General features: G+C 40.7%; 1 protein-coding gene across 1 annotated transcript in view; it reads left to right on the top strand.

The window, feature by feature from the left end:
- CDH8 (cadherin 8) overlaps positions 1-14,327 on the top strand; it is a 149,542-nt gene that overhangs the window by 42,335 nt on the left and 92,880 nt on the right. The window contains exon 4 of the mRNA XM_010396509.4: positions 10,151-10,445. Coding sequence (XP_010394811.1) covers positions 10,151-10,445 — 295 coding nt within the window. The remainder of the gene's footprint in view (positions 1-10,150; positions 10,446-14,327) is intronic.

Below are 14,327 nucleotides of genomic sequence, written 5' to 3'. Positions count from 1 at the left end.
AGAGCTGGCATTGTTCAGCCTGCAGAGGAGAAGCTTTGGGGTGAGCTCAGTGTGGCCTTGCAGGGCCTGAAGGAGCTGCAGGAAAGCTGGAGAGAGACAATTGCCAAGGGCTGCAGGGACAGGACACAGGGAATGGCTGCCCAGTGCCAGAGGGCAGGGCTGGATGGGAGATTGGGCAGGAATTGTTCCCTGGGAGGGTGGGCAGGCCCTGGCACAGGGTGCCCAGAGCAGCTGGGGCTGCCCCTGGATCCCTGGCAGTGTCCAAGGCCAGGCTGGACATTGGGGCTTGGAGCAGCCTGGGACAGTGGAAGGTGTCCCTGCCCATGGCAGAGGTGGCACTGGATGGGCTTTAAGGTCCCTTCCAACCCAGACCATTCTGGGATTCTTTGCCTCCTGTCTTTGCCATAGTGAGTATCCTCTCCTTCCACCCCCAGCAGAAAGGAGTGCAGGACAGCTGCTCACCTGTCCTTCCTGAGAGGAACTTCAGGGCAAGGCAGGGAACAGCTGAATGGGGACAGGGCCATCTGGGGTTTTGGCTGTTCTGTGCTCACGGAGTGCTACGAGCTCTCCCCAGCTTGTGTGGGTAGAGCAAACTGACAGTGATTCAGCCATCATTAAATTAGTACAGATGTCTCCCGCAGCCTCCCACAGGAGTCTTTCCATGAGCTCAGACAATTTGGATAAAGGTCTAGACTAAATCATTGCTAAGTCTACATGGATTCTGGCTGGTTTGAGATTGACATATGTTACACACTGTCAACTACTGGGATACTGATTTGTATACAAGTTGGCTGTATCCATGCTGAGCCAGAGCTGCTTTTTTGATGGGATGTTGACCCCAAATTTTGGATGTTTGGAATCACAGGTAGGTCAGGTGCTTATAGCAGGTAACATAAATACTCCAAATGGTGCCTACACTTATAATCATAGCACTGCTGTTTTTGCTTCCTTTGAAGCAGATCAGGTTATCTGATGTGCCAGAAAAAAGTGGTAATTGTCCCTGAGACTTGAGTCTCCAAATGTCCTGGGCAGGGGACTGCAGGACTCAATATAAGTTGCTGGAGAATCAGAGGTAATACATCAGTAGGTATTAAACCCTGCTGGAGCAGGCACAGGGGTTTATTTCTGCATATTTAATACTGTGGATGTGTAATGGTTTATGCATCCTCTCCCCATTCAATTCTTCCAGAAAAGCATTAACAAAGGCAGAAGCTATGATCTATCTCTGGTGGTTTAAAGAATATTTCAAATTTAATGGTATTGCAAATTGATCGCATTATGAGAGACATAACCTTTGCGAGTGAGTTTGTAAGAAATTCACAGGAATGCATGACTTAGTGGAAATGCATGGGAAATTACATTAGGAAGCTTTGAAAACCACAGAAGTGATGAGGCAAATAACTCCTTGTGAAACTGCATGAAATGATAATAACTAGTTTCAACCAGGTTCCTCTGAATAACTTACAATTCTGCATGAATTATCCCTAATAAACATCTAACTGCAAGAAAAGAGGGAAAAATAATCAAATTATCCTCATGTTACATCTATTTATTCTGATGTATGACACTCTGATGTTGCTGTGTAATTGCAAACAGAGCAGCTCTGAAGAACGGGTTCTGGTTTGTTTGACATCTCATAAGGAGTTTGTTTTGTAGCCTTTCCGAGTTGTGTTTATTTTCACATTCTAAGTAATTTGAAAGATATTTCAAGTAAGAAAAAACTGCTACTGCACCCCTGTGCACAGTTCACAGGTTAGTGTAAGTGCACTAGAAATCAGTCATGTTGTCACCTGTAAGCAGATAGTTTATAAGAGAAGCAATATGTAAGTACCCACAATTTAATTTTTCAGCTCTCTTTATTTCACTGTTACCTTCTCAACAGCTCTCAATTTTAGCTCGAGCTGGCTGCAGAGCTGATGTTTATATTTCTGCACTGTAGCTGTGTTTGACAGCCAATTGCTAGAGAAAAGCTTTCTATTTGCACTGCCAGCTTTACACATTATGTGGTTTTAGACAGTACTTACTTCCTTATGTTCAGACATTGAAGGATGCTAAGCAGTAATCTTAAGTTTGAAAAATTACCTTAAAAAAATAAAAAGGTATTTTATTGCTTTCAGGCTGGTTTTATTAAATATTATTAGCAGAAGGCATCCTGCATGGATTTGAAATTCTTTTATTAAAAAGCAAGACAGGTTAAATATATTATCTCTGGGACCCTCCCAATCATTTTGAGCAAAACATGAAAAGAAGCCAGGCTGGTGAAAGCAGGGCCTTGAAGGATTTTAAAATCATGACAACTTAAATATGCTTAAATAAATAGAAATATCTTCTCCCCTTTGACTACTCTGGCCTATTGTACTTTTCTGTGCCTGGCTGATCTAGGCTCTAGCTTGTCTAGTTTGGCAGATTTTGTAAGCAGCCTTCAAATTACTGCTGTGCCTATGCAGTGATTAACTTTTTTTATTCCTCTTCTGCAATCCAAAGACTATGTATTCTGGGATATGGCTTTGACATTCACTTGAGGAAATCATTTCAACAGCACGAAGAGGTCTTAGTGCTCAACTGCAATGAACTCTTGGCCTGAGAATGAAGCCTGGCAAGTTCTAATAAGCTTTGAAGGAGAAAAGTTAAAATACAGCTCAAACAACACAGCAGAAAAGCTCAGGGCATGGTGAATAAGGTGATGATGATTAAATGAACAACAGAGTAGGATTTGGGATACAGGAACTGCTGAACTTCTGGTTAGCCTGTGCAATGGGGATTCATATAGCTCATGGTTTTTAACAGCCATCCTCATATTTTGTCTATATTGAGGATGGAGCATCAAGTCAGCCTCTGCTGGCAGTGAAGTTGACAGCCCAAAGGGAAGAGCCCTCTGAAGTCATTCCTGGAGGCTTCACAAGCCTTACAGGTAGCAAAAACAAGAGCATAGTTTGTGTCCAAGACTGACAAGCTGGAGGAGGGAGTAAATGGCTTTGCTTCTCTTTCACTGAGTTGGGAAGAGAGTGACAAGTGCAGGAAGAGGCACTGTTAATTATAATGCCTGAAGCACTGGAATTGTTAATGTAAGAGCTTGACCCCAAACAGTGGGAGATGACAGATACTTTTTTCCCCCCATAAAGACACAAAAGAGATTAAACAAGACTAAAGCTTGTTTTACAAGACTAAAGCTGCATGCAATTTTTGAGGCTCTCTATGCCCAGCTCTCAGATCTCCTGTGGAGAGCCACTGTGCGCTGTAGATGAAATAATAGGGAAGCGAATGAGATGGGAAAGGATTCCTCTTTGGCAGTGTGACACAACTTCATCTCATGCTTCCAAGTGTCAGGAACAGTTGGGTTAAAAAAATCCAGAGCTGCTTCCAGGAGCGGTGTCTGCTGGAACAGGGGAAAGGAACAGCAGTCTGGGTTCAGAAATAGTTGCATGAACTCCCAGCTGGGCAGAGAGCCAGCTACAAAAAGGTGCCAGCCATCTGAGGCCACTTGACACAGGACGCTTGGGCGTTAAAGAGCTGAGGAAAGCAAGGGACGGAGGCGTCAGGCCAAGCTGCGGTGGGACGCGGGTCAGGTGCGGTGGTGGTGTTCTCAGGACAGAAGGGAAGACAGATGGTATTCCCAAATGGAAAGGGCCAAGGCCAGAGCTAGGAAAGCGAAAAGCTTTAGCTATCATCTGGCTTAACATAAGGACTCAGAAGCAGCAAGGTATGTAAGAAATATGTGCAGGAAAAATTAACCTGAGAGCGGGGTTTGGGTGGAAACAAAGCACCTCGTCCTTGTTCCCATCACAACCACTGGGGATGTAGGTGGGGTTCTGGAGTTGGGGAAGGCTTTGGGGATGTGGTTTCCTCCTTCTCAGGAAGTTCCCCTGGCAGGGGGAACACAACAAGAAATATGTAAAAATTCTAATTACAAATTCATATCGAGATTAACTGGAGATAAATTCATAGAGCTGTCTAAGAATGGCTTGAGTAGTCCCACGGTCTGGATGTTTTTTCCTAATATGAATCTTTGTGAGACTGAATGTGGGTTTATCTCTCCCTCTGTTCCTCCCATCTGTAAAAACAAGTATAGCTATATTTTCTTCTCCCAAGACATTAAACAAAAATAGATTAAATTAAAGATTGTTCATTCAGCCTGGTGAGGAAGGCAATACATGATAAAAAAGGGCCAATGGCACTGTGACCAGGAAGGATCTAGATCAAGATTCGGGCAGGTTCCTAAGCTCTTTCCTTGCATCAGCTGGTCATAATCAGTGGATTAAAATAACCTGACTGTTAGAAGCCAGGCTTGTCTGCAGTTTTCAAACAGCAGTTCACTCCAGTGTACTGTGGGATGATACCAAAAGGTAAGCAATGAAAAGCTGTGTGTGCACAGTTGCAGCATGAACATAAACAGAGACAAAATTAGGAAATCAAATAGAATAAAAAAAACAGTAGCAAAGAATAAACAGAAACATAAAAAGAAGCCATCTGGAATCAAAGATACTCAAATGACATGGTAGGAAACTGAGGTAGACAAAAGCAGAGATTACACTCTTAAATGAAATTGTTAGGGATGTTATTTCTTTAATTCCCTTTGAATCTGGTTATGAAACTGCAGCTGAGAAGTGTGAGCAGTAATGTTTTTTGACACTTACTCCAGAGGCTTCAACTTACATGATTCTTGGATCTTAAGCAGAACCTTTGTCATCCATGGACATGTCTGTTTCCCTTCTGAAAGTGTTCCAAGGACTGACATCATGTCAAGAGCATCAACTCAGTGCCCCATTTTGTCATGACCCTGAATAATAATGCAGAATATTTGATTCTCCTCTTCCCCATTGTGCAATTATAATTCCCATTACTAAAGATGGGATCAGACTATCCATGGAGAAAATGAAAGATTCTATTAAATTGAAATTAAATTCACTTTATTAATTCTGTGTTGTGTGCAAGTGAATCAAATCTATTTATAATAGTTTAATTAGGAATGACTCTTTAAACCGTGGGTCAACAATAAACATGCTCATTGTCCATGATGTGTTAGAGCACATCAACAATACACAAAAAACCATTCTGTAACTCCTAAAGAGGTTCATATTTTTAGGAAAAAAACACCCCTGCAAAGCCACATACAGAAAGAAACACCTGAAGAGTAAGGTGCATTACAGTTTTTGAAAGCATTGATATATATATAAAATGATTGTAAAAGTCACTAAAACCCTTCCATACTTTCACAGAATGAGTGAGAGCTTCTTAGAACCCAGCAGTTTCAGAAAAGAGTCATAAAAAGCTGAAAATTCCATCTCAAAGTCCATTAAATGGGGTCTGCCTCATAAATGAGGAATTTTATTACAAGGCAAAGGTAAAAAATAGAAGAAGAACCTGAAGCATTAGGACAGTGCTGGTGTGTTGTGCTTGTGTCTGTGTAATATCAGGTGAAAATCAGCGAGGCACCCTTAAAAGAAAAGATTTCAGAGTTAGGATGGAGAAGGATGATGCAAATTTTAAAATGAAGTTTTAAGGGCAGATGATTCCTTTTCCCTTGAAACAAGTACGGGGTAATTCTCTTGTAATTACATGAGGATGAATTAATTACTTTCTAACAAACTCAAATAAAAACTTGACTGCATAATGCCGCCTTCTCTTGCCTTAATTAAAAATGTCCAGGAGCATTTTCATAATATGTAGATTCTTCCCCCCCCCCCCCCCCCCCCCCCAGTGTGAATTATCTCTATATTTATGCTTTTTTACTGATACAAGGGAGTGGGGATTACAAATCCTCTCATTGATGATGGATCTATTATGGGCTGGTCTGTATAAAGCTGTGCATCAGCCCCACACCCCAGAGAGGGCTGGAAGTGCCCAATCCTCCCTCAGAAGAAAACCAACAGCTTTCTGCTCATCTGGGCATGGCCCAGCCCCAAGTGCATTATGCACTTTACTGATAGTGAACACATGGAGCTCTTTGTGCTGAGCAACCTGTTGTTTTGCCTGCCATGGGTTTGCCAGGTAGCTGAGTGAGAGCAGGTGAGACAGCTGCCATCTGCAGAGGACACTTGTAAATCTGCTCAGAATTGCAAAGGAGCTTCACCAACCTCGCTCCCAGCCTTTGTCCATACATTAAATCCTGGCTGCAAATGTAGTTTGGAGCCAAGTAGTTGCTAAGAAAACCTTGTTTAAAATATGCTGAACAAAGAGTTATGGAATAGGAAAATTTAATAACAGCCCCACACTGCTGGAGTTTTACTGCAGAATAGCACCTTTGCATCTGCAGAATATAGAGGCTCTTGGAATAAGTTTCATCTCTGCAGTTTCTCTGGCATGGATTTAAATTATACATGTTTGCAATATATATACATGGGAGGTTATAAATGTATGTTATACCCTTGGATAGTGTGTTGGCAGTACTTTTAGATGTGCATTGGTTATTAGTGAAAATACTGTTGATTTTGCGGCAGCACCCTGTGTGTGCTGTTCCTGTGAATCCTGGCTTCATCGATTACCATCTGCATTATCAGATAGAATAGCAAAGGAATTAATAAAGACTAGAAATTGCTCTAGTCTGAGGGTTCATTTGGAATGAAGTTAATTTTTAGGAAAAAAATGATCTGTGCTGAGGCTATGTGGGAGCCATTAGTAAGGTATTAATACTGGGCGTCTGCATCGCCATTAAAAATAGGAGATGGTCCAAAATCCCTCCTGTCACCATAAATCCAGGCATGAACTGGGTGATGGACTTGTATCTGCTGCTTTAAGGGAGAGAGGTGTTTGAATTTATAGGCAGGGCAGTGATGGAGGAAGAAGATTTCACTTCCTTTGAAGTCTAATGAACTGAATCTCACATAATGGAAGTGATTTTGCCTCTCTCTGAACATGATGAGGTCCTCCAGTAAATGTGCTTGTCTCTTTCTTTTGGGGTGCTCTCTAGCAGTGGGACATTGGGGCAGGTACAGACATTTTCTGTTTTAAACAGAAATTCCTGTTGCATCTGGATGTTGCTGTGAGAAAGAAGAGGTCAGCTTTCAAGCATAGGTGTAACAAATAAAGTTGCAGACATGGAAAGCAGTTTCATATCTACATTTGTGAGGCTTTTTGAGCAGAAAGCACTATTCATTTCTCATAGTCATTATGCCCTTCTATCATTCACCTAGATCCTATATAATTACGTGTTTAATGATCTTTACCCTTCACACGAACACTGCTTGCTGAAGCTTGACTCTTGCAGTAAATTATCATTCACGTCTGGTAGAAGAGAGGAAATATTACTTGGGAAAAATGCTGTGCTGTCTGACTTAAAACTTCAGACTGTGATATAACTTTGTCGTAGGTGATGATGACTTAATCTTAAATCTAAACAATAAAATGATTTTGAAGAAGTGGCTCTTCCATAGGTCATTTCTTATAATATTTTGATATTAGAGTGTAAGGACTTCAAAACCTAGAAAAAAAATTTTAATTATTTAAGTCAGTCCGGGTGCTCCCCATTGATTGTAGTAAATGCCACATTTATGTCTTTTTTATTAAAGAACAACAACAACAACAAACTAATTTTTGTCACTATAAATGTTTGGTTAAAAAACTGATCTTCCACTCATCAGACTTATTTTCACCTTTAATATTATAAAATACTCCTAGCTCTTCTATTTTGTTTAATGTTTAGCCCTTCATTTTATAGTGTGTCAAATAACAATATTTGAATAGCATATAGCAATTCTTGCTATTGATAGAATGGAATTTAACTTCTTAGAGGGAACGATTAATGGCAATCATAGACATTTTTATCATTTTAACTGTTGGTGTCTCACTAGAACGGCAGAGGTTTTATAGCTCTGCATTAATATCTACCAGAACTGATTTATGAACCGTATCTGCTGTTGGATATTATGGGTAAAACCTGAGATTATACAGACAGCCTCTCCTACTTATTAGCAGATAGCAACTTGGAGAATCTTTGAGCCTTCTCAAATGTCTGTGTGGGATATCTGGTTTATTCTTAAAAAATCAGATTCTAGCTTTTTGTTGTGTAGCTGGGTGAGCTGAGATGTTCCCAGTTCCTTTGCTGAGCTGTGGGTGTCCAGACAATGCTGTGATATTACATCACTGCCACTCAGCTCTGAACATGCTGCCAAAAGCTTCATATGCAATCTTAATGCCATATAGATTTTATTCAGGGAACAAACAGATGCTTAAATCATAAACAATCTGTTTAAAACACAAACAGATTCTGGATTGATCTTTACAGGCTCTGGGGCCCTGAAAATAAGGGTTGTAAGGACAATAATCTTAAAGGCAAAAAAGAGTTGTGTTAACTTTCTGAGCAGGCAAAACTGTGATACCAACCAAGAGGAGAGGGCAGCAGCTGAGTAAACGAGGCTGATTGTTCTCAAGCAGGAGCTGATGGCAGGTGCAAAAAGAAAACCAGATTGAACTTTTGGAAAAGGGACTCAGCTGTCGCTTGACATCTCTGTGTACTTTCCTGTGGGCTGGGTAGGAAGAGGGAACTGGATTGAGTCATACATATTCACAGCTAAAGTGCTCTGAAAAAGTTGTTAAAACAATGGTGGTGTAATAAAATGCTGCCCAGCAAAACACAGAGGATGAGTTTACACCTCGTGTGGTTCGTGGGAGTTCTGCCATTATTGCAGAGCAGGGAATGCACTGGTGGCCAGGATTTTGTATCTGTAACAAACCACATCAACAGGGAAATCAGCCCTGGCTGCTGCTGTCCACTGTTCTCACTGCAAAACACCGAGGTTTGGGTTTCCTGAGCTCTTGAACAGCTGAATGCCTCAACAGATGGGTTGTAGATAGAACTGCTTGTGACCAATTATGGACAGAAGAACCTGCAGAGCCACTTGTGACATCAGAATCTCCCTGTGGTTTGGCTGTAGCTGGCGTTACAAGGCTTTTTTCCACACCTATTTTAATATCCTAATGCAAGCTCTTATATTAAATGATGCTGCTGCCTGGCCCTGGCAACCCCTGCTATCAATTGAAGAGTAAAATGCATAACCAGCAACAACTTCTGTTGAGCTGTCTGCACAAAATGAGCAAACAGGAAAAAGTCTTCCAGTATTGGTTGTAACTCACGTTGCAGCCTAAGCAAGTTGTACACATTTCCTTCAGACTATCTTTCGTGAGGCAGAGATAAATAATAACACATGCAAGTTACATTTTTAATAACGTTATTCACTTCTTATTGATCATATTGAGTGTGTTAGACCTAATAGTAAACAGAACTTAAACTACTATTACTGTGTATTCAAGTTCTTATCCTGTAATTTTGAATGTGTTGACAGTGATACATATGGTCCAACCAATTCACACTCTCACCTTCACAACTTAAAAAATATTGGAGATAATCTGATATTCAGTATTTGGCTCTGAGCCTGCAAAAAATCAATGAAAGTCCTTTGTCTGCAGTTTTAATTAATAAAAAAATCAAAATAAAAAACCTCTCCTTCTTATACTGCTTCATATTATTATAATCCTGTCTTGTTTTTTGAAGAGCTAAATACAAATTAAATACATTTTTTTTTTCTTTTTATTCTGATGGGACTTAGAAGAGAATGAGAAGATGTGTGCAAGGATCCTTCTTCCAGGGCACATACTTTTAGAATAAAGATCTTAGAACCTTTTAAGTTCTGCGAAGATCTGAGTTATGATAGAGTTCTGAATTTCTGTGACTGCTGTCTGTAACAAGATTCCATAGATGCCAGTGTTCAACCATTTCCAATCACCTGGAAATAAGCTGAAAGTAATAACAAAAAATAGGAAGTTAGATTTAAACATATGTTATTGTTAACCCTTCCCTCACCCTTTGATCTAATAGGTTAAGGACATTTTGTACTTGTTCATTTTGGCTGATAATGGTTCTGAAAGCATTTACATTTTAGAATGGAGATTTAAAATATATATAACAGCTGCTTTTTAAATAGAAAGTCTAATTATGCCTGTGATTGCATTCATTTTTGATTAGTGTGCATAAATCCCTGCTCTCCATGTGTATTCAAGCTGAGCTATGGATCACCGGTGCTGGGATTGAAGTACAAAGGAGCAACTTGAGAAAATGTGTAGTTAGACCAAAGCAAAAAAACCCCAAAATTCTGTGTGTACATTTTTTGTCTCTAAAATGCACTTTTTTTTCTCCCCCCCCCCCCCCCCCTTTTAGTTGCACACAGACCTGGACCCTGGCAGCAGCAAAATCAAGTATATTCTGTCGGGAGATGGAGCTGGAACCATCTTTGTGATCAATGACAAGACTGGGGACATCCATGCCATGAAAAGGCTGGACCGGGAGGAGAAGGCTGAGTACACCCTCACAGCCCAGGCAGTGGACAGGGACACGAACCAGCCCCTGGAGCCCCCCTCAGAATTCATCATCAAGGTTCAGGACATCAATGACAACGCCCCGGAGTTTGTAGAGGGCCCCTACCACGCCACGGTGCCCGAAATGTCTGTTGTAGGTACGTATGTCTGAGCATCCCAGACTCTGACTGCTCGCAGCTTTGGCCATGCCAGGAGGCTGTTGAGTTGGTGATGAATAATAAGGTGTTTATTATGTTGTTAGCATTCATTTGCATATTTTCAAATCTTTTCTTGGCCGAAGCTTTCATCTGCAGCACAATAGTCGAGTCCCTCAGCAGTAAGAAAATGACTAACAGCTGTATTAATGTGTCTTTCTTTGTCCAACAACACTTTAATGGGCTAAATTTATATTTCCCTTCTGACACTGCAGTTAGAGTATTGTTATTGAGAAGGATTTATCAAGATTTGTCCCAGCATGATGCTCTAATCCTATTGATACTTTGTTGATGTTTAATTATCTGTTTGTGTGTTTTCCTACACTTGCAGGGCATTGATACATACTTGTTTCTTTTCCTCAAAGTGCAATTGTAATCAGGCAAAAACATTGAAATGAAAGATGCTGTGTCTGGGAATTGATGGTTAGGCTCTAGAGTGGACTTAACTAATTAGCCACAGGATTTGCATGGATGATGGAAGGGAAAAGCAGAGAAAGCTGTGGAAAAAGATGGTGAAAAGGGAAATTAACTGTGTGAAAGCAGAAAAGAGAAAGGAGAAGAACATAATCTTCTTAATATATTTTACTTATATTTATTCATTTTGTCAGATTAGCATGAATCTGTTTCCTCATGGATTAATATATTAGAATCTTTTCTGCATAGTTTGTCCCTTGGTTTGTGTGTGCAAGTGAATGTCCTCTCAGAGGCAGATATTGACACACCCAGGGCCTCACTCCCCATGGCACACACTGAGTGCAGCTCACCTTCCACTGTCACTGAAGCCAAAGGGAAGCAAACCCACCAAACCAAGGGAATCCATTTCAGGGCAATAGAAGAATTCATTATAAGCAAAAGCATCAAAATCTAGCCATGAAATGCAAAAGAAATTCTAAAGCATTTTAGTGTTAGGTTGAGGATAATGTGCTTTTCAGAGATTTGTCTACATCTGTCAAAGCAAGGTAATTGAAGGAGTGCCAAGGCACTTTGTGAAATAAAGCAGCGTCCTATCACAAAGTTTCAAAAACACCACTCTTATTTAGCTAAAAAGAGGAGGAATGTGAGGAGCCAGAACCATCCTCTGGCTCACAGCACAGTGAGTTACACCGAGTCATTGTCAGATACAGGTGTGATGCACTGACTGCATGGCCATACCTGAGGCTTCGCTTTTTTAAATCAACTCTTCTCCAGCAGATTTTCATATCTTGATTGCATTGAATTGCTTGTGCCAAAACTGATATGTGAATTTTCAAGCCTTCATTTCAGCTCTTTTACTAAAACACAGCTTTTATGTGTTGAGTTACTTCTAATTATGCATCGGCACAAACATAATATGGACCTGCCTTCAGGAGATATTTCAGCCAAGCTCTAGGTGAGCAAATGACTCAATTAAATAAAAAGTGAGAATAAAAAAAAACCAGAACAAAACAAACAAACAAAAAAAACCCTGTGTGGGAGAAGGAGAAAGGAAAACTGAATGCTGTTATTTCTTTTGTGAATGGGGTTTATGTAGTATTCTAGGAAAAAAAAAATAAAGATACATGCAAGAAAAGAAAAGATGGTTTCTGATCACAAAGCCTACTATAAAAATAATTTATATCTGTTGTATATTTATAATCTGTAATAAAGACATGGCCCCTATCCAAGCAGTATTCACTGTAAAGAGGAGAAAAAAAACCAAACCCCAAATTGAAAACTTTAACTGGAAACTAGTCAGGACATCAGATGAATAAAAATCTAGTAAATTGTTAACATGAGGTTTAAAAGATGGTAAATGAATGAGAGGAAGGAAATAAAAGAGAATTAAAAGATGAAATATTAACAAAAGAGAGGGAAAGCAAAACAATTGAAAAAGGGTGAAAGAAGAAGGAAAAATGTGAAGAAAGGTCATGAGAGATGAATTATAAGTTAAAACTTCATCTGGGAAAACTTTATGATAGAGGATTGTAGTAGAAATATCCAATGGCTGGATATAGTTTAGGGAATACTAAAAGGGGCTGGGTCCTGGAGGAAGATGTTTCACCTGTTCCCCAAGTGTGTTGGAAAAAGAGAAACAGTTCCTCACTGACCTGCCTCTGAAAGGACACAGTTCCACACTGTTATGTATTCTTAGGTTGCATGGAAGAGTTTTGTCCAAAGGCAGTTTTTTCTAACACAAATATAGGTAGAGATTTGCAATAAATCACCTGAGAGGCCTGAGGTTTATTACATTAGCTCTGAGTTTTGCACATCCTTCCCTTAGGATCCCTGGCCCTTCCACGTGTTTCACATGACATTCCTATGGGTGCATATTTCCAAGCTGTTGCTCTACAGAAGCACAAATGTGCACTCCTGCTCTTTTGTTGAGAAACAAAACCTATTTCTCTGCTGTTGCTTCAGAACTCAGAGAATGGTCCTGATTGCATTACATGGGACATGAATCAGTGTAAAGTCTCTGCAGCAGAGGCAGTGGAGTCTGTGTCTTAATCTCTGATGGAACCAAATGTCAAGGCTGGAAAGTGGAAGATAAGAGTGTTACCCTTCACTAATGCTTCTGTTACTATTTCCGTCTGCTTTCCTCTCTTGACCCACAGGTAACAACATCAAAAGCTGAAGGAAAGGACTCACTGTAAATTATTTTAGATTTCTTGAAGTTTTTTTTAGCTTTCATAAAATTACTTTAATTCCTCTATGATGTTTATAGGAAGACTCTCCCTTTCAGAGTTTAAGGAATTTTTATTATTTTCCCGCCACTAAGAGTATTTCACTTCCATTATCCACTTACTTAATTCCCTTAAAGAGATCTCCACCCACTGCCAATTTCAGCCTTGACACTTGTACAACACAGGCATTACTAGGCAGTGTTCTTACTCAGGATAAAACAAAGTTCTGCTGAACCTTTTCTTTCCTCAAAACGCTTATATCAATTTTCTGTTCTGAAACAGAAGACGAACTCATATGCTCTCTATATATAGTTCTTATATAATGAGGATGCAGTACAAGGCATTTTATTTTTGGGCCTCTGGGGAAGGCAGTGCATGAAATACAGATGAAGGCTTTAACCTTCCATTGTTCTAAGGTTCTAACACAATGCAGTTTTTCTAATAGGTACCTTAGACCTGGTCTTATGTTCCTGGCTAGAAGAGATATATTATAGGAATGTCAGGGGTTGTTCTGACTATCTAGAACTGGAATGATAAACTATGGGGATATGAAAACTGGCTTCAAACTGACAAGAGTAGGGTTAGATTAGAGATTAGGAAGGAATTGTTCCCTGGGAGGGTGGGCAGGCCCTGGCACAGGGTGCCCAGAGCAGCTGGGGCTGCCCCTGGATCCCTGGCAGTGTCCAAGGCCAGGCTGGACATTGGGGCTTGGAGCAGCCTGGGACAGTGGAAGGTGTCCCTGCCCATGGCAGGGGTGGCACTGGATGATCTTTACTGTCCTTTCCGTGGCAGTTCTGGGATTCTGTCCCTAGCTGCAATGTGTGCCAGCACATGTGGGGCTGTGTGTGTGTGCCAGCGTACGAGAGCTGCACACGGCCACGGCGTCCCCTGGTTCTTATTCTGTGTTCTGGTGCTCTCTGGAAAATCCTGCTTCCCTACTAAAACAAAAGGATTTGCATGGCTCTCCTCCCACTGCCTGGTGCAAAGAGGATCAGTATTACCCGGAGCTCTCTCTGGGAGGAGTGCTGCTCACTTCTCAGCTGTCTCTGCAGAGCACACTCCCACACGCGCTCGGTGCCGACCGCGTCACTCTGTTCAGTTATTCTGAAATCATTTATTTCTCTCTCTCTGTGAGCAAGGAGACCCAGCACATTCCAGAAAAAAAAAAAAAAAAAAAAAAGTTTTG

The sequence above is a fragment of the Corvus cornix genome, chromosome 11, assembly GCF_000738735.6.
Source record: "Corvus cornix cornix isolate S_Up_H32 chromosome 11, ASM73873v5, whole genome shotgun sequence".
Classification (NCBI taxonomy): domain Eukaryota; kingdom Metazoa; phylum Chordata; class Aves; order Passeriformes; family Corvidae; genus Corvus; species Corvus cornix.
Note: the sequence above shows the minus strand (reverse complement) of the source record. Positions and strands in the feature narration are given on the sequence as shown.